This window comes from Brachyistius frenatus, unplaced genomic scaffold (genome assembly GCF_029030835.1).
Source record: "Brachyistius frenatus isolate BFR_SWC_R1_liver_20210118 unplaced genomic scaffold, ASM2903083v1 Contig_150, whole genome shotgun sequence".
Classification (NCBI taxonomy): domain Eukaryota; kingdom Metazoa; phylum Chordata; class Actinopteri; family Embiotocidae; genus Brachyistius; species Brachyistius frenatus.
The window spans coordinates 946,113-973,234 of NW_027210749.1; the positions used below are offsets into that span (position 1 = coordinate 946,113).

At 44.9% G+C, this 27,122-nt stretch overlaps 2 protein-coding genes across 2 annotated transcripts in view; one reads left to right on the forward strand and one right to left on the reverse strand.

Moving 5' to 3' along the window:
- Positions 1 to 14,098, reverse strand: part of LOC138631151 (multiple epidermal growth factor-like domains protein 11) — a 122,340-nt gene extending 108,242 nt beyond the window's left edge. The window contains exon 1 of the mRNA XM_069715933.1: positions 13,971 to 14,098. The gene's annotated coding sequence lies outside the window, so the exon portion shown is untranslated. The remainder of the gene's footprint in view (positions 1 to 13,970) is intronic.
- A 1,106-nt stretch (positions 14,099 to 15,204) lies between these two features.
- On the forward strand, positions 15,205 to 27,082 carry dis3l (DIS3 like exosome 3'-5' exoribonuclease). Its single transcript, XM_069715934.1, has 17 exons — positions 15,205 to 15,468; positions 15,890 to 16,040; positions 18,032 to 18,160; positions 18,719 to 18,854; positions 18,934 to 19,101; positions 19,410 to 19,488; positions 19,579 to 19,928; positions 20,723 to 20,884; positions 21,027 to 21,277; positions 21,400 to 21,492; positions 21,578 to 21,866; positions 23,230 to 23,465; positions 24,477 to 24,631; positions 24,779 to 24,957; positions 25,050 to 25,195; positions 25,600 to 25,771; positions 26,451 to 27,082. The coding sequence occupies exons 1-17, from the start codon at positions 15,339 to 15,341 to the stop codon at positions 26,760 to 26,762; spliced, it is 3,138 nt and encodes a 1,045-aa protein (XP_069572035.1). The 5' UTR covers positions 15,205 to 15,338; the 3' UTR covers positions 26,763 to 27,082.
- The last annotated feature ends 40 nt before the right edge of the window (positions 27,083 to 27,122 follow it).

Consider the following 27,122-nt stretch of genomic DNA (forward strand, 5'->3'; position numbering starts at 1 on the left):
ATCCAGAAGTGTCTTCAGCTGCAATACCAGTGAGTGCCACTAGAGGTCGGCTCCAAAAAGCCTCCGGCTCCATAGACTCCCATTCAACTTCTCTCATCAAATCCAAAGTGAATAAAATGTGTCCATCAGTTATCTCGGTGTTGTTAGCTAAAGTCACTCCTTCTTCTTAGTTTTCTGGAGGTCCATCTGAAAATAATCCCTCATTCATTAGAAAAGAAGATTCAAGAAGACCTGTTTTTGGGGGCGTGTCTGTTTGATTGACAGGCCTGTGGTGCAGTCAGGTTACAGCTATCGGTGGGCGGGACGTAGTATCGTCAGGTTTCCAATCAGATCGGTCAGATCCACCGCTGGCTCCTCCCCCAGCTCGTCCAAATATGGTCACTTCCTGCTCCAAACCGCTCCGAACTAACAAAGATGGTGACGGACAGAATCTGAACTGGAGGATTCATAACGTTCACAAACCAACGATGACATCACCGCTGAAGTAAAAACACATTTAACTTCCAGAACTGCTGAAGTTACAGCTGCTGGCAGCACCAGAGATGTTCGGTGAAGTTCAGCTCTGAAGGCGGCCGCTCCCCCGAGCATATTGACAGACAGTAAGAGGAGTTAAGCCAGCAGGCTGCGGGTTAGCGGTGATATTCCCCTGTGTGAGCTGGCACACATAAGACGGCATATCAGCACTATTTGTAAAAAGTCACACACAGCCCCGCAGAGGACGGTCCGCTTGTCATTGAGATAAACTGGCTAATAATTGATCGTCACAGAAATGAAGGGAGGCCGCCGGGGTTAAAGAAAACTCTTTAGTTATTTTGAGTTTGTGTGTGTGTGTGTGTGTGTGTGTGTGTGTGTGTGTGTGTGTGTGTGTGTGTGTGTGTGTGTGTGTGTGTGTGTGTGTGTGTGTGTGTGTGTGTGTGTGTGTGTCTTGTGGTGGAAAAACAAAGACTGAGCTCAGGTAGACTGTCGTATTACTTTAATGGGAAATGCACTTTCTGCATAATAATGTCCATATATCTGGATCTCTGCAGGCTTCTCAAACCTTTCAGACTCGCCGAATTCATCCGCTGCCAAAGCCTGAGGTGGACAGATGGTCCGAGAGCGTCGCAGAACAACGTGGTGACTGGAGGGATCGCCCGCATGCTTCTTCAGAGATATCGATTCAGTAAAATATAAACAACCATTTGATCGTTGTTTCTTCAGAACTTCAGCTTCAGTCAACATTTTTTGGTCTTTTTATCTTCTTTATTGTATAAAATCTGAGGCTGCTGCGTATATTAATGACAAAATCATGAAAGTGTCTGTGGGCGGAGCATGTGCGCCACAGGACTTCCTGCCAACTTGCGGTTTAACCCTTCGCCAGCTTGAGTGGGGGTGAAATAATTCGCTGCTCTTTGAGAAGGTTGTGACGCCTTCTAGTTCATTGATCACCAATTTTACAGCCGGAACAGAAGCGATGAAACCGGCTACAATGGGGTCGATGACATCAGTAAAGTTCTTGTAATTCCTACCGTTGACAGAAGGGGGAGACAAAAGCGCCACACAACAGGTTTTAAAGCTTATTTCACCATAAAGTCTTTCCTCAGACTGAAATACGTCTTCTTTTTTTTTAACGGAGAGCCGACTCCAAAAATGTCATGCGCTCAAGGTTATTTTCTTTATTTATGTTTTCTTGATTTCATCTTTATTCAATAGAAATGTCCCGACAGTCCAGACCAGAAAAGTCAAAACACATTATAGCGTTTTTCAATATATGTTTGATTTTTTTCGGGGGTAATTTAAGAGGTTTCGATGTGATATCTCGTCAGCTTTTATATGAAATGCATCATTTGGAGACGTCGGGTGACACCAAAGTTAAAAAAAAAAAAAAATGCATGATACATTTACAGGTTGGACTTTTTTTTTGGAGCGAATTTAAGCCAATTAAAAAAAAAAAAAAATGCTTCTTAACTTCAGGGAAAAAGTTAATCCACAACTAAACCCTTTAATGCTAACAAGGCTTTATCACACGTCCTTATTAAACGCATGCACATCTACGTATCCAAATCCAGCAGCATTTAAACCCTCCGAGGACCGTCACTCATAATTAGTATGTTGTTGCGGCCCCGCCGCGAACATTAAAGCCAAAAGAAAGCAAATTTTTATCTCCAAAGTTCCTTCAGATATTCGCCTTAGAATTCCTATCGGAGCACATGAAGGTGTTTCCGATGCGCGGCAGCACGCGGCAATCAGCGCTTCCCTTCATTAGCCGACTGAAGGTCATCTGTGGCGTCTCGGCGCGTATATGAAAACACCTCAGCAGCACATTCTCAGCTGGAGGAAAAGGTGCAGCAGCAGCAATATTCAGATTCTGGGGGAGGAATTCACCACGGCAACGATTCTGTGGAGAAATCAGTGGTGAAAACTGCATTAATGGGGAACTTAGAATTTTTGCATTTTTCCTTGAAACCTTCATGAGGAGGAAGCGAGTTGTAAAAAGCGAGTTGTAAAAAGCGAGTTGTAAAAAGCGACCCCACCTGAAGCTGAATTATTCAAATTCTCAGGGAGTACCTGTGATAATTACTTGTTATTGTTGTTAGTTTTTTTATTTTTTTTATTATTATTAAAGTTGAAAGTAGAGAGATGAATGAGTATGAAAAACTAATTTAATCTAATTTTGTTCTAATGACACTGTAAAAAGTTGAAAAGTTGAATCACTTTGTAAAATTTAAGATGACTGTATAAAATTGTAAATTTAGTGATTTGAACTAAAGAATTTAAAAATAAAAAGTAGAGAGACGAAAGGAACTAAAGGACGGAAACAAAACAGATGTGAACGGTGTTGGCTGAACATTGTATTCTTTAATTTCTTCCAGAGTTGTTTTTCAATGTTTCTTATTGCGTAATTTGTTTTTAAATGGGTGAATTTGGTTTAATTTTGTTCTGCAACACTTTGGTTGGAGTTTCCAATATTTCACCTGACGTTTTTTTAAAGTTGTAGTTAATTTAAATCAAAGATGTCGCAGAGCAGTCAGTCAGTCAGTCAGTCAGTCAGTCAGTCACCCCGCTGTGACTCAACACCGTTGATTGTCAGAAAAAGGAGCAGGATGTGTTCACAATGAGCACATCCTGCTGTGCTCTGCTGGACGTGGTATAATCCGGTGTGATGCTCCCGGGCTCCCCGGGTCTTCGATGAGGGAATCTGTCAAAGCCGGTTAGCTTCAAGTCGACGGCTTCATCTGAACGGAGGAAAAAAGTGACTAAAAAACCGTCCGAGATGGAGAGGAGCTGCTCTCTGATGCGACTTTCCTTCCAGAGGACGAACGGCAAGTAGCTCTCCACATGGACGGTGTGTTTTAAACCCCCTCCCACCCCCCTTCACCCCTCTCATCCCCCCTCAGCGCCAGTGGCCGCAGGACCATCTCAGCTATAATTTGGGTCCTCTCGTCTCCCAGAGCAGGCGAGGTCATCACTTATTACGATGGAACATAATGATTGGGCTCGTCCATCTGCCGGCTCTCACCGTTAATGAAAGGAGAATTTCAACTAAAAATAAAAAATCTTTTTTTCACTGTTCAGACATGCAACTTGATTTATAGTCCGGCGGCCCTGAGAAGTCTCACAGTTAGACGGCTGTCTGCAACAACTCTAAGATGTAATTACTTTTTTCTTTTAACTGCACCAGTAGAAAATATTGACAACTAGGATTTTTTTTTTCATATTTATTTGACACGGCAACCAGCAGTGAGGTCTTCCGTTGGTTGACAGATTAGTGGGACTCGATGAAATTATGCGCTCTAACCAACCAGCAACCACCAGTGATGTCATCATCCATAAGTGATGTCATCAACCAGCAATGATGTCATCAACCACCAGTGATGTCATCATCCATCAGTGATGTCATCGTTGGTTTGTGAACGTTATGAATCCTCCAGTTCAGATTCTGTCCGTCACCATCTTTGCTAGTTCGGAGCGGTTTGGAGCAGGAAGTGACCATATTTGGACGAGCTGGGGGAGGAGCCAGCGGTGGATCTGACCGATCGGATCGGAAACCTGACGATACTACGTCCCGCCCACCGATAGCTGTAACCTGACTGCACCACAGGCCTGTCAATCAAACAGACACGCCCCCAAAAACAGGTCTTCTTGAATCTTCTTTTCTAATGAATGAGGGATTATTTTCAGATGGACCTCCAGAAAACTAATAAGAAGGAGTGACTTTAGCTAACAACACCGAGATAACTGATGGACACATTTTATTCACTTTGGATTTGATGAGAGAAGTTGAATGGGAGTCTATGGAGCCGGAGGCTTTTTGGAGCCGACCTCTAGTGGCACTCGCTGGTATTGCAGCTGAAGACACTTCTGCCTTGGCTTCATTTTTTTGTGGATGCTACATATATATACACATTTATATATACATATATGTACATATATATGTACATATATACATATATCTATACATATATGTGTATATACATATATATGTAGCATTCACAAAAAAATGATATATATATATATATATATATATATATATATATATATATATATATATATATAAATAAAAGCTTTATTAATTATTATTATTTATATTAAATTCATGCAGGGCTGTGCAGGCAGGTGGAAAAGTGTGTAAGAGTGCAAACGTTTCAGTCCCTGGATGATGAAGTCAGTCACCTTCTATATCTCCGGGTTTCTCTGCTGGTGTCCTCGTCAGCGATCTGAGGCTTGATTGAACACTTGAGGTCAACTCCCAGCAGGTCAAGTCATCACAAACGTACAAGAGCAATACAGTTCCACAGCAGTGACCCGGTCTCACACACGATAACAGACACCAGTTCCTCCAAGGAACTCACTATCTTGAGATCGCAATAATTAACGCAAATCCAAGCAATCTCAATTAATTTTGCAAAATTACCGCAATATTTTCGCAAAAAATGTCATCAGCAGAAGCTGTGCTGAAAGTATGACAACAAAGTTTCGAAACAAAACTCACTTCATTAACATTAAAGTCAAATATTTTTTATTGTAAAAAATAAAAATAAGAAATATGTCATTCTGGAGGGACCGATATACCTTCGATGTTAGCTTCTGCATTAGAGATGGGTCACGTCAAAGTCTTTATTATTTTTCTTGGATTTTGCCAATTTCTGCAAATTCACACAATTTTACCACAAAAAAACACAAACTACAAACATTTTTAGAAGATCAACATTTTTTGATTGTAATAATCTGAAAATAAACTATGAAATCCTGGAGGGACTTGATATCGACACCTATAAATTTCAGCTTGTACATTGGTGTAGAGACAATAGGATAATGGGAGATACAGTGGGTACGGAAAGTATTCAGAAGTTGCCATGTCTGTCCACCAACGTTCACCATCCAACCTGACGGAACTGGAGAGGATCTGCAAGGAAGAATGGCAGAGGATCCCCAAATCCAGGTGTGAAAAGCTTGTTGCATCATTCCCAAGAAGACTCATGGCTGTACGAGCTCAAAAGGGTGCTTCTACTCAATACTGAGCAAAGGGTCTGAATACTTATGACCATGTGATATTTCAGTTGTTCTTTTTTAATAAATTTGCACAAATTTCTACATTTCTGTTTTTTTCTGTCAAGATGGGGTGCTGAGTGTACATTAATGAGAAATAAAATGAACTTTTTTGATTTTAGCAAATGGCTGCAATGAAACAAAGAGTGAAAAATTTAAAGGGGTCTGAATACTTTCCGTACCCACTGTATGTTTCAAGGTAAAAGATAAATCTTTTTTTCCACCCGTCTCTACAACCCTGCAATGAATTTGATATAAATAAACTTTCAGTATGAATCTTTTTCCCTCTCGGTGTGCGAGTCGTCAGCCTGCTGCAGACTACACATATTACCATAAATCCCGGCACACCAAATCAGCAAAAAAAAAAAGAGGGAAAATCGTTTCTGTAAATCTCTGCATGCGTCTGCCGATCCAAAGCTTGGCTTCGAGCCCGTCATGCTGCAGGTTCGATCTCATTACGGTCCTCATCGCGTCAGCCCAACTCTCAAAACAACACAAGTCTGAAGGACGCTCTCATAGAAGTGAAAGAGAGAAAAGCTGGTGACTCAAAACTTCACACGGTTCAAACTATGCAGAAAAAAAAACTTTTTTTCCCATCAACACAAGCATCAGTTTTATTAATTCATATCTCATTACATTTCTTTTGTTTCCCAATCTTTTGAGTAGCACACTGTGTTTTTCTTGTTTGGTGGTAAAATGAGGAACTCAAATCAAAGTTTCATTACCGTTATGAGATAAATCAAGACTCAAGAAAATCAACACTAAGCGCACGCAGAGCCTTTTTCCATCACAGCAGTTATCATTAAGTGACTGAAATGAATTTGGTCGGAACGGAGAGAGAAAATAGGACAAAAATGGGATACAGGGTAATTTTGTTATTTTTTTTACAATTACCTTCCTACTGACATCTGAATTTTAACATTCAAACTGCAGCGTCACAGAGAGCAGCAGGTGGAAAGTCATTTCAGCTTGTTGGTGTGTAGATGAAAACGTTGATTAACTGAGCGGGTAACACAAACGCTGAAGTAATGAAACTTTGACAGCAATGACATCATGTCTGTTTGATTGACAGGCCTGTGCAGAAATGTCTTAAGCTGCAATACCAGTGAGTGCCACTAGAGGTCGGCTCCAAAAAGCCTCCATAGACTCCCATTCAACTTCTCTCATCAAATCCAAAGTGAATAAAATGTGTCCATCAGTTATCTCGGTGTTGTTAGCTAAAGTCACTCCTTCTTCTTAGTTTTCTGGAGGTCCATCTGAAAATAATCCCTCATTCATTAGAAAAGAAGATTCAAGAAGACCTGTTTTTGGGGGCGTGTCTGTTTGATTGACAGGCCTGTGGTGCAGTCAGGTTACAGCTATCGGTGGGCGGGACGTAGTATCGTCAGGTTTCCAATCAGATCAATCAGATCCACCGCTGGCTCCTCCCCCAGCTCATCCAAATATGGTCACTTCCTGCTCCAAACCGCTCCGAACTAGCAAAGATGGTGACGGACAGAATCTGAACTGGAGGATTCATAATGTTCACAAACCAACGATGACATCACTGATGGATGATGACATCACCGCTGGTCGCTGCACACACTGTTTCTGAATATTAAAACAAACACTGCAGATTTACTCACTTAACTGGAGTGTTTTTCTTCTCATGCAAACAGTTATTGGTTAAATTATTCATCTCTTTTTTTTTTTTATGCATTGAAAACTGCACCGGGAATCGTCACCTCATGTTGTTTTGGGGTCACGATGTGGGCGACCTGATCATCTGCTGCCGTCTGACCCAGTTCACACCGCAAAATAAATTCAGAACATTGATTTGGGTTTTTTCAAGGGCGGCTGATTGAGTTTGACCATTTTGGAGGGAAAACACGATTACTAAATTACTGATTCAAAAAAAACTAAACCAGAAGACGTTAATATGTCACGTGACAGTTTGGTTTAGACATAAAAAGTTTGAAGGATAGATTAATTCTAACGAGCTAATTGGTCGACAGAAAAAAAAAAAAAAGTCAAACATTTCTTTCTTAAATCCTACACAGGATATTCTGCTTTTCTTGGTTTTAACGGGATCAATAAGTAAATATCTGTTGGGTTCTTGGGTTGCTGGTTGTACAAGCCAATTACTGAGGAAGTAATGAATTGATCATTAGTTGCTGCCTTACTTACAAACCAATGCTGTTCTTCTTTCTAATGAGGGGAAGCTGCAGCAAAGACCAATGAAAAACAAACAACTGACTCCGGATGCAACTAAGACTTATTTTCATTATTGATTACACAGAAAGTGATCGTGAATAGTTTCTAAGAACTAGTGTTGTCACGCTACGAAGGTTTTGGTAGTCGGTACCGAAACCAACTAAAAATCCACGATTCTTAAAAGTCAATGTTGAAATCACAACAATTTAACCAATGAAATGAGTGTTTCAACTTGAATTTGATTCAGATTATTTCAGGTCTGGATTTCTAAAGATTGGCTTCAATATTTTTCCATTGATGAATTAGTGAATTTTGGAACCAGCCTAGTACCAAAGTTTCGGTTCTTGTGAAATTCCTACAAAAAACGGTCTGAAGATATTTTGTGCAACCAAAAATTCAGAAACATTTAATTCGATGAAAAAAACCTGAATATTCACATCGATCAAGAAAAATCTCTTTCTTGCAGTTTTGCTTTTAGGTAAAGCCATCGATCGATTATTAGATTTAATTTTTACCAGTAGACTTAAAAAATAAATCAACAAAGTGTTTTCAGCTTTATCTGAGGATGAATACCAAACTTTGGCAATAACCAAATTGCTTCATCAAAATCAAGTTTAAAAAAAACTGCTGTCATTTGGTACCAAATTTTGACTTCATCCACACTGACATGTTTTTGATTTGGTACATTTACATAGAAGTAAATCAACTAAAATAAATCTGACATTAGAAATGCCTTATTTCTCTATTTGCAAATCCATTTTTTTGGCCGCCAAGCCAACATCTACTGATAGCCCTGAACAAGAGGCATTCAGGGAACATCGGTAAACTGCAGTAACAAAAACCAACCTGAAATACACTCTCACCCCTCTAAACGGCATGAAAACTAATGTGTGCTTTAATTTTCCTTCCTTAAAATGGATCTTATTAAATTATTATTATTTTTAAAGTATCCTTCAGGAACTAGTATCAAACATTTTAGAAAAATAATTCCATCATCCACTCTGAGACCACGACCGGTAAAGAAAGAACAGTCGAATATGTCACTATTGTTGCTCCCACGGCAAGATGCTGAAAAAGAGCCTCTCCAAGAAAAAAGCCTGAACTTGGCGTACCACCCCATCCTTCCCTCCCCATCCTTCCCTCCCCCCCACCCCTGAGCAAACAACACAAACACAACACACACACACACACACACACTTTCTATTCCATTTTTCAGAGTGTGTCAACCTGCCGGGTCACAACAACCCCCAGAAACCTCGGTGACCCTCTCTGACTTACACCAGCTCCCCGTCTGCTTTCTGTATAATGTGTTACTCGTGCATTTCTGCCCCTGAGGAGAGAATTCATGATGTTTTGTAATGGTCAGCCCCCTCTACCCCCGCTCAACCCCTCCACTCCAAAGTACCCACCAGGCAGAACCACTTAAAAGTCTTTCATGTTGCTTTTCTTCCTCTTTTTCATTTTTTTCCTCGTCCTCGCTCTGCCTTTGTTGCGGGATGAATAAGATGCTGAGAGCCGACGGGCTGCCGGCCCTAATGGCCTCTCCTCCCTTTTACCTCCACCTCATGAGCTATTTGAATTTCATGGCTGATGTTTTGCTGCCGCCTCATCCTGCGAGAACAGGGCTCCAACTTCTCTACAAATTCTCTCCATAATTCATAACTCGTTCCCGCACGCACACACAAATATGAATGCACAACACACAGGAAGCTGGTGTAATACGGCCGTCTGTCCACTAGAGGATGACGTTGGGTTGTTTTGTGCCTCGACGTGAAAAGTACACGCCGGGTCAAAGAAGAAGGGCATGTGATGGAAGTCGTGCTGCGAAGTACAAAGAGTGTTCATACAAAAGTCAACGTAGACTTCGTAAGTAAATTAACCTCCAAAAAGTAGGTTAAGTAGCTAAGATAGCGTATGTAATGTTGCTAACGACGACATTTTTGTAGCTGAACATAACAAAACATTTCTTTTCACGTCTTGGCAAGACACAACGTGACACTAACGCGGTATCGTCAAGTGGGCTCGGATGTTTTTTTACAAATGTAACGTGATATCGGGTTGTTTATTTTGGTGTTACAGAAGCCTTCCTTTAATCACGCAAAGCATTTTCAACACTTTTAGATTAACAAAGGACAACGAGTGGGTGATGCTTGTTGGACTTTTGAAATCATTAAATACATTTTGTTTAAAACAATAGTTTGTGCAACTATTATCTTGTCTCAAAACACATTTTTCCTTGTTTTTCCAGGTGCTGCCAGAAGGTGGCAGTAATACACTTAAAGGCTAAAGAAAAGAGATGTTACGAATGTGTGTGGCGCTATGAGGTCAGATTCTTCGATACAAACAGCAGAAACATGCAAAGATGACTACAGCCGACAAAAATGTCTTTGAGGAATTTCTGAAAAAAAAAAGAAACAAAAAAAAAGTCAAGTTAAAAACGTTAAGTTGTGTTAAGTTTCTTAAAAGAAATCGGCTATATACGGTTAAAATGTAGGTAATTTAAGCAACATTACGTAAGCTACCTTCGTAACGTACATTTCTTAAGTATGTTACGTTATGCAAGTAATTTACTTATGTTATTTACAAATTCTACGTTGACTCTTGTGCTCAGACACCAGTGATCCTGGTGAAGGACGTCGTTTTTTTCCAGACAATAATTGCTGTCATCCACCTCAGTGGGACTTCATCACGCTTTGTATTTCGTCACATGACCTGCTTCTTCGACCTTGTTTATGAAAACATGAACTTTCAGAGAAGTTGAATGGAGCCGACCTCTAGTGGCACTCGGCGGTATTGCAGCTTAAGACACTTCTGAATCGGAACCATTTTACAGACCTGAAGCTACGAACTCTTTTATAAACAGTCAGCGGTCACACACACACACACACACACACACACACACACACACACACACACACACACACACACACACACACACACACACACACACCTTGTCAGCGGTCATCCAGTTGTTCTATCACCACTTCCTCTTAACTTTTTTCCTCACTTTATATCTGTGCAAATGAAGCGTAAGAGATTCAGGCAGAATTTGCTTTGTGAAAGACAGCTTGAACTCCAAAATCCAACGTGCCCTTGAAAAAGAACAGCCAGTGCTCTCCGATTTATCAACGCTGATTACACGTATTGATCTGACAGAACAGGGAGGATTCCCAGTTGAAAAGGTTCAGCAGACTGGAAAACACAGCCGGCGCTGTGTCCCGATCGTTCCAGATGAAATCAATCCGCCAATCGTCCGTCAGACTGGACGCGTCTTCATCATCCAGTAAACTGCAATTTTGGTGACATAATATTTTCTTCCTCTGTGATTTATCTGTTTTATGCTTGCGAGATAATCTGTAATCGCTCTCCGTGACGGCAAACACAAAACTTCAATACGCCGGTGACTTTCCTTTCAAAATAAAAGATTACAGATTAGTTTTGAATCTTCATGAGACATTTTCTGATTGTATAAAAAAAACATTCGTCTTTTTTTTTTTTTTTTTTTTCGAATATTGTCTGACGAGCTCCAGGCTGCCGCTACGGGTTTTTTCATTCACTTTTTTTTCCCTTCTCTCTTACAAAACGACCAATAAATATATATGAAAAGTAGTTTGGAACGAAATAGGAATGGAAATGGTAAAAGTCTGGTTTAATGTGTTGGTGGACTCACAAGCAGTACTTTCAACTCTCTGCACATACATCATTGAAAAAAGAAAAGAAAAAAGAAATATTTCCACATCATGCCCCACAAAAGCCCAGAGGGACCCACAGCGCGCCGCTCCTGTATACTCCGAACCAAATCAGGTGTTTAATGGCTTTGTGATTGCGCGGAGCGGCCGGACTCTTCGGGTTTGTATTCACAAAGGGCGGCCGGTCCTGCAGAAACTATTTTTCCAGTTGGCGACACACTTCAATACTCAGCTGGCTGGTTTTCTTTTAAAGAGTGACTGGAATTATGTTTACCACTTAAAAAAAAGAAAAAAAAAAAAAGTGGCCAAATCACAAGTGTGGGAGCGTGGAGGGATTATTAAGACGTGGAATAATCAATGAGTCCTTTCAGAGCATATACAAATAATCGGCTAAAATACTGAAGGCTGTACGACTCATAATTAATTCATACTTGATTTTTTTTTTCTTTTTGAAAAGAACAGCCGACCATTTACATTTTTTGTCTTCTTGTCACATAATAATGAAATCTCTTATATTTGACTCTTTTATGGCTCGTAATAAGACGTTAAGTGCTTCGAATGTGAGAGTCGGAGGGTCAAAACGTGGCTTTAAAAAAACAACCAGCAGTGACGTGAACGGCCGTTATGAAGTTCAGATTCTGTCCGTCACCATGTTTGTTAGTTCGGAGCGGTTTGGAGCAGGAAGTGACCATATTTGGACGAGCTGGGGGAGGAGCCAGCGGTGGATCTGACCGATCCGATCGGAAACCTGACGATACTACGTCCCGCCCACCGATAGCTGTAACCTGACTGCACCACAGGCCTGTCAATCAAACAGACACGCCCCCAAAAACAGGTCTTCTTGAATCTTCTTTTCTAATGAATGAGGGATTATTTTCAGATGGACCTCCAGAAAACTAAGAAGAAGGAGTGACTTTAGCTAACAACACCGAGATAACTGATGGACACATTTTATTCACTTTGGATTTGATGAGAGAAGTTGAATGGGAGTCTATGGAGCCGGAGGCTTTTTGGAGCCGACCTCTAGTGGCACTCGCTGGTATTGCAGCTGGAGACACTTCTGGATCAGAACCATTTTACAGACCTGAAGCTACGAACTCTTTTAGAAACAGTCTGTACTTTAAACACTGAACATTTAAAACTTTTTTTTAAGATGTTTAAAATCTCAGTATTTGAAATATTTCCATGTGTAATTGCTGCAGCGATCAGGCTTCACTCACTTCGGTGTTTCTCTCAAATAAAATGCAGCTGGTTTGTTTTGCACTTCATCGGTCTCTGCAGACTTCTGGTCCTGAGACTCCGTTAGCTGAACTGCTGACCCTCCAGCAGCACCCAAAACAGCATCCTCTTAAAAAGTCAAACACTTTTAATCAAGGTAAGAGCTCGAGGAGTCGCATTACTATTATTGCACGTTTGTGACAAATGCCCGCGTGACATATTGCATTGCACTAGAGCAGTGCAGTAAATGGAGCTGCTGGAGAGGAGAGCACACAACAGAAAAATGAGAAGCGACACTCTCCGCAGCACTTACAATCTCCCTCCAATCTCTGTCTGGTGTTGGTTTATGTGTTCGCTCCCAGCTTCACGCGCTCAGATCAATAAAACACATCTGAATATTCCTTTTTCACAATCATGACCTGAAACCTCCCCGCAGAGACACACACACACACACACACACACACACACACACACACACACACACACACACACACACACACACACAAAAGTCCAATCCGCTATCAGCTGGAGTCTGGCACGTGCCCTGCTCAACGTCGCCATCTCGCGGTGGCCGCGCGGTACTTCCGGCGCCTCAGGGTGGAGGGGGGGGGGGGGGGGCGATCGATGGAAATACTACAACAGCAATAATCACCCTGACTCATCTGATTAACATCAAAACCTGCAGACTCCAAACCAGAATGAATCAGACCAGTTCAGGTCGCAGATCACGTTTCTTTCGTTTTTCCGACCAGCTCCTGATTTGCAGGTAATTAAAGTAATTAAAGTCACCTGTCAGTAACAGCACGAGACCAAAAAAAAAGAAGAGCAAAACAGCTTCGTAAAAAAGCGACCCAGCCTCAAACTGAGACCTCAAACACAGCAGAGACGATCTGAACAACAACAGCAGGTTAATTAGAATTAAAAAAAAAATCTTAATTTAAAAAAAACAATAACATTCATCTTTTTAAAGAGTTAAACGAGTTGGAAATGTTGTTTATTCAGCTTAAAATATAAATAGTGACGCAGTTTAGCTTTTAGTTTGTTAAAAAAATATATATATATATTATAAGGATTTTTCCCAATAAAGTCTGTGCAAAAGTGTTTTGCAATCACAACCATGCAATCAACTTACAGCTGGATAGTCTTCAATAAAAGCTCACAACATATCACAACATGGCAAAATGAACACGGGGGCAAAATATCACAGTTCATCAGGAAACATCCTTCAAAAATTCCAACGTAAACACTGACGTTATAACATCATCACATCATATGTTAAAATGAGCAATTATAAGGTCCACAATAAGTTCATGAAAACGCTGATAACAGCTGAGAGCTCACCTGCAGCAGCGATGCGTCCCGAATAAAGTTCATTCTTCTCGCGTGTGTAAATAAAAGCGCCGTCGGAGGAAGATGCCTGAACAAAAAACTGATTCTGAAAAATACAAATCAAATACAAATCAAAAATTCGGTGTTAAACATGAGTAAAGTCCTCGTGCTCGAGCTCAGGGTCTCTGCTGCTGCTGCAGCTGCAGCGTCTCTTCACAGCGCAGCCGAAGAGACGCAGCCGGAGCGAGAGGAGTCGCTGCGGCGCCGCGGCCGCGTCGTCTGACGACGACCGGTGACGCTGCGAGCTCGAACCGTGACGGCTGTTTCAAGCTGAAGTCAGGCAGTTTGGTGGGAGGTTAAATAAAGAAAACAACAAATGGAAAGCGGGGTTTTTTTGCATTTCTACGTAAAGTTATTTGGACTGGGGAGAGGCAGAAAAACATACACTTCCCGTTTAGCTGATGAAGTTACGAGGACTTTTTTTTTTTTTTTTTTTTAAAGTACAGAGCTACATCAGCTTGTTTAGTTTTCTAATAACATGTTTTGATATGATTTGATTTATTTTGGACAAATTAAAAACACACGATTGCACAATTTTGTGAGAGGCAAAAAAATACTGTGGGTTTATTTGACGCCTCCACCTAGATACTGTTTACAAATTTATAGTAATACAGAAATACAAAGTTTACATCATAATATCTCTAAATAAAAATAATGGAAACAAATAACAACAGAATATAGGTTACAACAATCACAGCAAAAACAATAAAGTCAATATAAAAGTAAAAACATGCGAATGTTGCAGTTACAAAACAGAAGTTAAAGATTTTTTGAAAGCACCTTTTCAAGCATTGACCAGATTTTTGTCGTCCCAGATAACATACGATATATTTGTGTTAAACATCCCTCCTTCCTACTAACTTCAGCTGCTCGTCCCGTCCACGAGGCGGAAGACGTGTTATATATTTCTGTGTAACTTTTTTGCTAAATTCCTGATTATCTTGCATGTTTGAGTCACAGCAGAAATTTCAGGAATCTTTTGGAGCCCTGAAAGACGTTTCAACAGTTGTTATACTGAAGTTTTCCACATAATTATAAGAAATAACGACAGCGTTACTTTTACTTCACTAAAAACACAACGCTGTCTCAAACAAGAGCGTAAATCCTTTTACGTCCGACGGCCCGTGAACGCAACAATACAAAAACCCTCCGCTGTGACGTCGTGACGTCAGAGGGCCCGCCCGCTTCCTCGCGGTCTTCACGGCTGAAGTTGACCGGCGCCGTGTTGTTTACCAGCTCCGTGACGTGTCCCGCCGTCCGGTTGGACACGGGAACACTTCGGCGTCGCGCTCGCGCGCCTCCATCTCTGACGTGCCGACGATGATCAAGACGGAGAAGATCCTGCACCTGAAGAGCAGCCGCGGCCGCAAGGTGCGCGTGGTCCGGGAACACTACCTGAGGGAGCGGGTGCCCTGCTACAGCGCCGCGTGCCAGGCGGACTGTGTGAACGGTAAACAAACAAACAAACATACCAACACAGAGCTTTGTTTACCGTCGCGACGAGCACCTGACGGCAACCGTTGATGACGTCACGGCTCGGGTTGTTTCTCGACCAATCAAGGAAACGAGACATTTTGCGCTACTGTTGATAACATCAGCTGAAACACACCTGAACGGAAGAACACGTTTATTCCTGTTTCCTGATGAACCTGACGGATTATTAATGAAATGTAATCAATATGGTTATCAGGTTTGCAGACAGGCTGCTGCGTGGACTCCTAAAATCCAACTTAAATTGACAACTTGAAAGCAGCGTCGTGTTTTGGTGTCTTTCAGTACAGTTGATCGTTTTTTAATATTTTGATATATATTATAAATAAAAAAAGACCAGTTACAGCATTGGGTTTTTTTTGTTAACTTTTCCCGAACAGATGGAAAGCTGCTGCCCGGAGACCTGACCCACTACGTGGTGCCCGACGCCGGGGTCCTGGTCGACTTCCTGGAGATCCTGGAGTTCAGGGAGCTGCAGGGAATCGTGTTCACGCAGACGGCCTGCCAGGCGCTGCACAGCAAAGGACGGAGGTACCTTCAAACTAAGGTTTTGTTCCTGCTCCGTTCTGGCTGCTTTCAGCTGCGTGTTTTGACGACAGCTCTTCTCTGAACGTCGGGCAGCTCGTTGCGCCCCAGAGAGCATTTGTTGGGAATATTTGCAGCTGTTGTCACGGTTACACGAGGCCGCTCGGACACGCTCCGAAAGTCTTTTATCTTTAACATACTCGTCAACCATTTTCTTTCTCTGAAGATTAAAACATCACTGCAACCCAATTCTTTCTTTCTATTTTATTATTACAAACAAAATCTGCTGAGGCCATTTTTTCTTTGAATCATCTTTGCAGAAAGAAGTCAATAATTTATTTGCTTTTACTGTTGTGACGGATCGAAAGTCTGCAGGAGAACACGAGAACGGATGAATCGACACCAACCAACCGCAGCGTCAAAAGTTGAACAGATGAATCGTTAACACGTTAAATCGATCGGTCACAAATGGAGCCTCAATTTAAAAATTAAAACGAACCTGAACTTATCTCCCGTTTTGTTCGTGAACAATCCCGAATTCTCCAAACCTTGGAAGTAGTAAACAAAACAAACAAACAAAACAACAACACAAGAAGCACTGAAGGCAACAGCAGGACAGATGTTTGGTTCCATTAACGATGACCGACCTGCACACGAGGTCGACCTCATTATATCAACGGTCTGCTGACAAAGCTCAATACACACACACACACACACACACACACACACACACACACACACACACACACACACAACACACACACACACACACACACACACACACACACACGCACGCATACACACACACACACACATACACACACACACACGCACACACAAACACACACGCACACATACACACACACGCACATACACACACACACACACACCTACACACACAAACACACACACACACGCACGCATACACGCACACACACACACACATACACACACACACACGCACACACAAACACACACACACACAAACACACACACACACACACACAAACACACACACACACACACAAACACACACACACAAACACACACACACACACAAACACACACACACACGCACACACACACACACATACACACACACACACGCACACACAAACACACACACACACACACACACACACACACACACACGCATACACACCTACACACACACACCTACACACACACACAAACGCACACACACCTACACACACACACACACACACACATGCAGGCAGCAGTGATTTAGACAAACATGATCGCTGTAAATAAGGAGTCCCACATGACCTCTGGTTTCGTTTCAATCTGTTTTGTGATTTCTGCCGACTCGGCCTTTTTAAAGAGTTGCATCATTAATGTGATGAGGCTTCACCTCCGGTCGAGTTCTGCTGGAGACACACATCTACTGACTTCAACACGCACAAAGCAACGAGTCAAAGGAACGACAACTCTGAAGCTTTTTTTCTATTAATCGTATGAAATAGCTGCTGCGTTCAAACGCCGTCGTATTTACCGCGTACAGCGAGAAGAGTCCGTACGAACGGCGCCCTCTTGTGGTGTTCACGACGTCGGAACTGAAAGATTTTTTCTATCCGTCTTTGTATTTCCCGCGTTACGTTACCGTCCTGTTAGCTCGATAAAGTTAGCCCTCTAGACGCCGTCCACGTTGCCGTTGCCTAGCAACAGTATTTTTAACGACTTGAACATACGGTGCACACGACTTCCCGTGTTGTAACCAAGTGGCAACCAGCGGTGACGTCACCACGCCGACCTCTAGTGGCACTCGCTGGTATTGCAGCTGAAGACACTTCTGGATCAGAACCATCTTACAGACCTGAAGCTACGAACACTTTTAGAAACAGTCTGTGATTGTAAAGTCTGTAAAGCTGAAGATTGTTGTGTTGTTTTCTCCGTCTGCTGTGTGTGTGTGTGTGTGTGTGTGTGTGTGTGTGTGTGTGTGTGTGTGTGTGTGTGTGTGTGTGTGTGTGTGTGTGCAGGTACTACAACCGTCTGCGTAACCTGGTCAAAGATCCTCGACACGACTGCGTGTTGTTCCACAATGAATTTCAGAGGTATTCGTACCGTCCACGAGAGAAAGGAGAGAGTCTGGAGAAGTGGCAGACCAGGTGAGTGTGTGTGTGTGTGTGTGTGTGTGTGTGTGTGTGTGTGTGTGTGTGTGTGTGTGTGTGTGTGTGTGTGTGTGTGTGGAGGGGGTGGTGCATTTTGGGTTTTTATTTATCTTTTTTTTTTTTTTTTTACATTTTGTTGGCCGAATTAAACAAATAAAAATCTAAAAGATAAAAGCGGAGGTCTTCACCGGTCCGCTCCGATGTAGAAAGCAGAAAACAAGCCGATAATAAAAAAACACAATAAAAGTGCTTCTTACGGATCTCTTAAAGATTCGGTCGTAACGTCGTGATTCGATCCGTCCGGTCTTTTAGGTTAAAAGAAGAAACACTCGGAGGTGAAATGTGTTCTTTCCATAAACGGAGCCAGTAAACGAAGTCCTGAATTATTTATGTCTCTATAATGTGGACGTTAGCTGCAGGTCGTGTTCATAAAAACTGAAGAACATCGAGAGCTGAATTAATTGTGTGTGTGTGTGTGTGTGTGTGTGTGTGTGTGTGTGTGTGTGTGTGTGTGTGTGTGTGTGTGTGTGTGTGTGTGTGTGTGTGTGTGTGTAGGTGTGTGTACTGGGCTGCCGTGTGGTACTACAACCACCTGGCGGGCCTGATGAACGTGGTGATGATCACTCAGGACCGGGCGGCCGTGGACCGATTCAGCAGCCTGAGCTCCGGCGTGTTCGTCGTCTCCGTGCAGGTCCGAGACGCACCGATACGAAGCCACGCGTTTAAAACCATCCGGTTTCCTTTCATCCGTCCCTCTTTTATTTTGAAAGGATTACCTGCAGAACTTCTGGCCGGAGCTGCAGGCGGCCCACGAGCTGCTCGGCTCCATCTCTCAGGCGCTGCAGGAGAAGGAGGGCGAGGACTCGGAGCGGGAGTTCGCCGAACATCTGCCGGCCGAGGTCCTGGAGGCCGGGATCAAGTCGGGACGCTACATCACGGTAAAACTTGACTGTGGTGTCTTTTTAGAGCAGCAGATAGAAAAATAAAAGAGTAATAAAAATATAATATCCAATAAAGCTGCAAACAAGTGCCTGAAAAAACATCCGGAAACCCGAAACTGGATCACAAGGAGTTCATCGAGTGGTAAAAGGGTGAAGGAAGAAACAAAAAATCAATAAAAACATGGAGGTCAGGAAGTTTAGAAGACAAGTCGGACGTTCAGCAACTCAAAACCTCCCAAACGGCCGATTTCCTCTTCCATCACACGATGAATCTGTGAATTTCTTTTTCTCTCCCTCGTCATCAGGGAACTCTGAACGTCAGCAAACACCGGGCGCAGAGCGAAGCCGCCGTGACGACGGACGGTTTGTCCGGCAAGAACAAAGGTGGGACACGACGGCGATGAAACAGGAAGTAGAACGGACACTTTAACGACTTACGTCGTCGTCTCACGCGTTTTTTATTCCCGCCGTCAGATCTGAGTTCGGGCGTGCTGGTGTTCGGTTCCAGGAACCGTAACAGAGCGGTGCACGGCGACGCCGTGGCGGTGGAGCTGCTGCCGAAGACCGAGTGGAGAGGGACGGACACCGCCCTGACGGACGGGCCGGGGGACGACAAGAGCTCGGAGGACGGCGAGACTAAACCCGTGCCGACGGGCCGCGTCGTCGGGATCCTGCAGAGGAACTGGAGGGACTACGTGGTGACGTTCCCCAACAGGGACGGGACGCCGTCCCAGACCAGGAACTCGCAGCGCATCCTGGCCGTCCCGTGGGACCGCCGCATCCCGAAGATCCGCATCAGCACCCAGCAAGCCGACGCGCTGCAGGTCCGACGGTCCTCTTTTCTACGTTAGATGTTCCTAATTATATCTTTAAAACACGATCTACATGAATCTTTTGTATTTTACAGTATAGAGTTTTTAAATCACGTCGTCGTATGAATGCATGTTGGGAAATTGTCTGTGGGCGGAGCTTGAGCCCCAGAGACTTAATCTTCTGGTTTAGTCGACTGACTGGATATTAAAGTGTTTGTAGCTTCAGGTCTATAAAATGGTTCTGATCCAGAAGTGTCTTCAGCTGCAATACCAGCGAGTGCCACTAGAGGTCGGCTCCAAAAAGCCTCCGGCTCCATAGACTCCCATTCAACTTCTCTCATCAAATCCAAAGTGAATAAAATGTGTCCATCAGTTATCTCGGTGTTGTTAGCTAAAGTCACTCCTTCTTCTTAGTTTTCTGGAGGTCCATCTGAAAATAATCCCTCATTCATTAGAAAAGAAGATTCAAGAAGACCTGTTTTTGGGGGCGTGTCTGTTTGATTGACAGGCCTGTGGTGCAGTCAGGTTACAGCTATCGGTGGGCGGGACGTAGTATCGTCAGGTTTCCAATCAGATCGGTCAGATCCACCGCTGGCTCCTCCCCCAGCTCGTCCAAATATGGTCACTTCCTGCTCCAAACCGCTCCGAACTAACAAAGATGGTGACGGAAAGTCCAAAAAAATCCTTCAGTATGAAGCTGGAAGGGAGTTTTTATCTCCAGGATGTTGGCCAGTTTCTGTAAGAAAGGTTTGAAATAAAGTGAAGGTAATCATTGTCCCCCTCCCTCCCTCCCTCCCCCCCTCCAGGACCACAGGGTGGTGGTGCGCATCGATTCCTGGGAGAGCACGTCGCTGTATCCCAACGGACACAGCGTTCGGGTTCTGGGCCGGGCCGGAGAGCTGGAGACCGAAGTCCAGACCATCCTCACCGAGAACTGCATCCACGTTCCTCCGTTCTCCGACGCGCAGGTCAGGTTTTATGTCCATTCAGGTTCAGATTGATCATTTTATTTAGTGAGAAAACGGCCTCCGTTGAAGAATCTCAGAACAAATTAAACGATCGTTTCTTTCGGTGCCGACGCGGCTGCTTCTTTTGCTTTCCTTCCTCCAGCTGAGAGAAATGCCCGTGAACTCCCCGGAGAAGCCGTGGAAGGTGGAGGCGGCCGAGGCGGCGCGGCGGCGCGACCTCCGAGAGACTCACCTGGTGTTCAGCATCGACCCGCTGGGCTGCGAGGACGTCGACGACACGCTGTCGGTGCGCAGCGTCGCCGGCGGGAAGCTTCTGGAGCTCGGCGTGCACATCGCCGACGTCACGCACTTCGTCGCCGAGGGAACGCTCACCGACCTGGAGGCTCGTACGAGGTGAGGTGACGTAGCTGCCGGCGTCGACCGGGTCGTTCTCGTCCTCCTGCTTCGAGTTTTTAAGGCAACCTTTCAGAAGCTGCCCGACTTCCTGTTGCGTTCTCACTGCGCCCGTTTCCCAGGGCGACCACCTACTACCTGGCCGACCGCCGGTACGACATGCTGCCGGCCGTTCTGAGCGCCGACCTCTGCTCGCTGCTCGGGGGAGTCGACAGGTCGGTGGACTCCTCGTATCGCTTCGTAAACACACGGAAGACGCGCCGCGTGTCCGTCTCACCGTGTTCCCTCTCCGACTCGAAGGTACGCGATGAGCGTGATGTGGCAGCTGGACGCCGAGACGCTCGCCGTCAGGGAGGTTTGGTTCGGCCGGACGCTCGTGCGCTCCTCCTACCAGCTGCACTACGAGCTGGCTCAGGCGCTGCTGGACGGGGAGGCGGCCGCCGTGCCGGAGATCGCCGAGCTCGGCCGCGAGGAGAAAGACGCCAAGATGGCGCAGCTCACCGGAGCTCTGGAGCTGCTGACGCACCTGGCACGACACCTGAGGGCGCAGCGGGACCGAGGTGGAGCGCTGGAGCTGGAGGGGGTGGAGGTAGGAGAGGTGGAGGAAGGAGAGATGGAGGGGGTGGAGGTAGGAGAGGTGGAGGAAGGAGAGATGGAGGGGTGGAGGTAGGAGAGATGTAGGAGAGGTGGAGGAAGGAGATGGAGGGGGTGGAGGTAGGAGAGATGGAGGGGTGGAGGTAGGAGAGGTGGAGGAAGGAGAGATGGAGGGGTGGAGGTAGGAGAGATGGAGGAAGGAGAGATGGAGGGGGTGGAGGTAGGAGAGATGGAGGAAGGAGAGATGGAGGGGGTGGAGGTAGGAGAGGTGGAGGAAGGAGATGGAGGAGGTGGATGTAGGAGAGATGGAGGGGTGGATGTAGGAGGGTGGAGGAAGGAGAGATGGAGGTGGGGTGGAGGTAGGAGAGGTGGAGGAAGGAGAGGGTGGAGGTAGGAGAGATGGAGGAGGTGGATGTAGGAGAGGTGGAGGAAGGAGATGGAGGGGGTGGAGGTAGGAGAGATGGAGGGGTGGAGGTAGGAGAGGTGGAGGAAGGAGAGATGGAGAGGTGGAGGAAGGAGAGATGGAGGGGGTGGAGGTAGGAGAGGTGGAGGAAGGAGATGGAGGAGGTGGATGTAGGAGAGATGGAGGAAGGAGAGATGGAGGGGGTGGAGGTAGGAGAGGTGGAGGAAGGAGATGGAGGGGGTGGATGTAGGAGGGATGGAGGTAGGAGAGATGGAGGAGGTGGAATTTAATTAAATGGTATTAAAGACCAACAGTTATTTTAAAACTCCGTTGAACTGCAGCGATTCATTTACGAAGTCGTCTCTTAAGAAAACGTCTTTCACACTGAAGACGTGGAGGAATTATAAAAATAATAATTATTTATTTAAGCTATTGGACGAAGAGCATCTTTATTATATTCATGAGCTGTAAATAATGATGCTGAAGAAGGAGGGTCATATTTTTTTCCGATTTAATTCTTTAATAACAGCCTCAGAAATAGTAAAAATACTTTTAGGAAGAGTCTGAAATTAGTTGGAGACTATTTTAAACAGCGGATGAATTCCTAGTTGGTCCTTTAGTGAGTATTTAGTGAGCAGCGTTGCTGCTTCTTTTCTAATGAATGAGGGATTATTTTCAGATGGACCTCCAGAAAACTAAGAAGAAGGAGTGACTTTAGCTAACAACACCGAGATAACTGATGGACACATTTTATTCACTTTGGATTTGATGAGAGAAGTTGAATGGGAGTCTATGGAGCCGGAGGCTTTTTGGAGCCGACCTCTAGTGGCACTCGCTGGTATTGCAGCTGAAGACACTTCTGGATCAGAACCATTTTACAGACCTGAAACTACGAACTCTTTTATATCCAGACTTTGTAAACAAGTCAACAGTGTGTCTCACTTTCCGTCCTCAGGTGCGTGCCCAGCTGGACGAGGACAGGAACATCACCGCCCTCGTCCCCCGTCAGCCCCTGGAGGTCCACGAGACGGTGGCGGAGTGCATGATTTACGCCAACCACTGGGTGGCGCGCAAGATCCAGGAAACGTTCCCCTCTCAGGCGCTGCTGAGGCGACACCCGCCGGCCCGGCAGGAGCTGTTCAGCCAGCTGGTGGACACCGCCAGGGCCGGAGGCTTCACCGTGGAGACCAGGTGACCCACTGAGGAGCTCATCGAGTGGTTGCACTAATTTAATTAAATTGAATCTGATTGGATGACAGAAAGAAACCTTAGATCTAAATGTTCCAAGTGACTTGATCAACATCGCTGAGTTCCACAACGTTAACGTGAACATTAGTGATTTCACCACGAACCTGAAACTGGAGCAGAGAAACATCAGATTTTGGGCAAATTCATCTATTTTCAAATGCAATTTGAGCCGACGTGTTGTCATGTTGGAGAAGCCCGTTGCCATGGCGACACAGTTCCGGCGGTTTGTGTTCTCTGGGTTTGAAAAAGACGCAGCAACAGACAGGAAACTGAAACAAAGTGACAAAGAGGGAAGAAGAAGAGCTCACAGACTAAATACAGCAGGGAGGGAAGGACAACGAGGGACAGATGAAACTAATCAGGGGGCGGGGCCAACAATCATACAAAGGACAGGAAGTGAAACAAAGACAGACAGCAAGAGGGGAGTCATTTCCAAATCAAACAGGAAGTACCAAACCCAGACTGACCTGAAGACTACGAAGCAGAAAAGAAGTCAGAACCAGAACAGAACCTCAGAAGGTCCCGGTGGAACTCGGTGTTGACAGTCTGACTCTGGGGGACCAATTCACGGTGACACAAAGAAAACCCACCTGGTGTCTCCTGACCTGACGATCCTTCTTCGGTCTCGGACGGTGAAGCTCCGCCCCTCTTGAAACGTGATGTCATCAGAACACCTCGCCCGGCTCGTCGTTTCATCGCCGTAGACTTTCTGAACATTTCAAGTGTCTCTGTTGACCGTTTACACAGTTTGACCCAAAATCTGATGTTTTTCTGGATCCTCAGGCGACACCGCTATAAAAACAACCATGATTCTTTATGGAAATCACTGCACGGGCTCAGGAACACTCGGCTATCTGCCGGCGTGTTGAAAATCTGATGTTTCTCTGCTCCTTTCGGGTGCTTTGTGATCGCCCCTCGTCCCATTTCTGAACCCTTCATCTTCTGGTCTTTCAGGACCAACAAAGATCTGGCGGACTCTCTGGACCGAGCCGTGGACCCCGAGGACCCGCTGGTGAACAGGCTGCTCAGGATGATGGCCACGCAAGCCATGTCTCAGGCTCTGTACTTCTCCACCGGAGCTCAGGCCCAGGACCAGTACTACCACTACGGTACGCCAGATGGTCTCTACCGGGAGGTTCTCCAGTCTCACTCGGATCGATGAGGAATTATCTCACATCTGCGATTCGATCAAATGGTTTTGACAGATAAAAAAAATATAATAATATTGAAAATGTAAAATTGTTCCGTCTCCTCAGGTCTGGCTCTGGACCGTTACACACACTTCACCTCGCCCATCCGTCGCTACGCCGACATCGTGGTCCACCGCCTCCTTACCGCGGCCATCGCCGTGGAAAAGGGGGCGGGGCCTGATAAAGCGCTACCCAGTAACAAAGAGGTGGAAGAAATGGCCCATCACATCAACAAGAAGAACCGGGTCAGAGCTGGTTATCGATTCTGTGAAGCTGTTGTTACTGAATGAAACTTAACTCCTCTGACCTCTGTGTGACCTCTGTGTGACCTCTGCAGGCGGCCCAACGAGCCCAGAATTTATCCATGGGCTTGTTTCAGTGTCTCTACTTCAAGGAACGAGACCCTGAGACGGACCAGCGCTGCCTGGCCGACGCCGTCATCTACTCCATCCGGGACAACGGCGTGTTGGTGTTCGTCCCCGAGTAAGAAACTAATCTGAGATTTGATTTTTAACGTACTTTAAATCCTTCGCGTTTTGTCGATGCTTTGAAACGCATCTCGGCTTGTTACGAACGATCAGTTGATCGGGGAAATATTGTGACACTGTTGGTTCGGACTCGGGGGTGGCCGACCAACTTTAATACTATTTTGGAACCAGCTAGCTTCTCCGAATGTCACGAGTCATTTTTAAAAGAACATCTGTTAACTGTAGCTCTAGATAGCTTGCACATGAGGCGTTCAGGGAACATCGGTAAATTTAACGTGAGGCGTTTTTAATGGGGACATCTGGAAATTGTAGCTTCTGAGAACGACGTGGTTTACACTCTCCCCCCTCGAAAAGGCAAGAGTACGAATAAACTCTACCATTAACCGCGTGTCGTTGCAGGTATGGCCTGAAGGGGGCGGTGTACGTGAAGAACAAGGAGGGCCAGGTGGTGGCGGCGGCACCGGACGGCAGCTGCGAGTGGCAGAGCGGCACCGTGCGACGCCACCCGGACCACATCAGCACCACCTCCGCCGGCGGCAGCGCCACCTTCAGGCTGTTCGACCACATCACCGTGAGTCGGTTCAGCAAACACACATTTTACATATAAAAAAAAATAAAAATAAGTCCTCCCACAGATGCAGCAGCTTCTGAGAATTTCCATATCGAACAATCGTTAATATAAAGAAAAGTGTCGTTTTCCCTTATTTCCTGGTTTTAGGAGCAACTTGTAATGTGTTACTCCGTCAGAAGGTGGCGGTAAAGTCCTCAATAAACAACATAACGCCGTCCCTCTGGGAAATCTTGCGATCATAATAACGCAAATTCAAGCAATATCTGCAGGAGTTTGTAATTTTTTTTTTAATTCACGCGATTTTTTTTTTCGCAAAAAATGTCGTAATCAGAATCTGTGCTGAAACTTTTAACGACATAAAGTACGTCCTTCCAAACAAAAACTCACTTTATTAACACAAAAAACTCCTCGTTTACAGTCAGTAGGTTCTCCTCTTCATCTCATTAAAACAAACCGGAAAAACAGGACGTGATGGGGTTTGTGGAAAATCTGGCCTTCACAATAAAACTTTCTAATTAAATGTTTATTATCAGAGGAAGTGATTCAATATTAATGTATATTAAATTAGTTTTATCCACACATCCAGTTGTCCGTTCTATATTTTTAATAAATTTTTTAAGATGATACCTTTTAAATGTAAAACCCAAACTAAGACTCCGCCTCCTCCAACCCTCCTCAGGTCCGGATCTCGGTCCGCTCCACGCATTCCCACGGCGACTGCCTGAACCTGGAGGTGGTCAGCGACCGGCCCCACCGCGGCGCCGGGCCCCGGGAGCCCCGCCCCCAGGGCCGCGGCCAGCTGGTGCAGGAGGTGGTGCGGTTGGCCGAGGAGGCGCAGGAGAAGGCCGCGCAGCTCCCCAAACTCTCCAAGGAGGAGAGAGAGTTCCGGCAGAGCAGAACTCCCAACCTGTACTCCCTGCTGGAGGAGGTCCGGGAGGAGGCGCTGATGGACCCGGACTGGGTCTCACAGGTCTGTGCGACGACGGCGTGATGACATCGTCGAAATGACGTCATATTAACGTTAATCTGAATCAGAACAGCCGGCAGACGTCGATTCTCTTTTCATTTACAGGATTTGTTGTTTATATTGTGTGCAGTTTTCGTCCATCCGGATACGGAAACATGCTGATTTGACATTAAATGAGGAAAATGTGCTGATTTTGTGCCTTTTAAATTTTTTTCGTATGTTTTGCAAGAGTTTCTGGAGATAATAAAAAAAACAGACAAACTGTGTTTTGATGTTTTTGCCAATTGTCCAAATGAACGCGCAGCTATTAATCATGCAAAAATAAATGAGTAACTTGTAGCTCATCAGATGTGAAGATTTGCTGAATATATATTTATATTTGGG

What these genes read in the sequence shown, in the direction of transcription:
- dis3l (XM_069715934.1), top strand. Translation starts at nt 15,339, where the DNA reads ATGATCAAGACGGAGAAGATCCTGCACCTGAAGAGCAGCCGCGGCCGC. An exon ending in TTTGTCCGGCAAGAACAAAG is followed by an intron (nt 19,489 to 19,578) that starts GTGGGACACGAC and finishes TCCCGCCGTCAG; the next exon opens with ATCTGAGTTCGGGCGTGCTG. An exon ending in AGCAAGCCGACGCGCTGCAG is followed by an intron (nt 19,929 to 20,722) that starts GTCCGACGGTCC and finishes CCCCCCCTCCAG; the next exon opens with GACCACAGGGTGGTGGTGCG.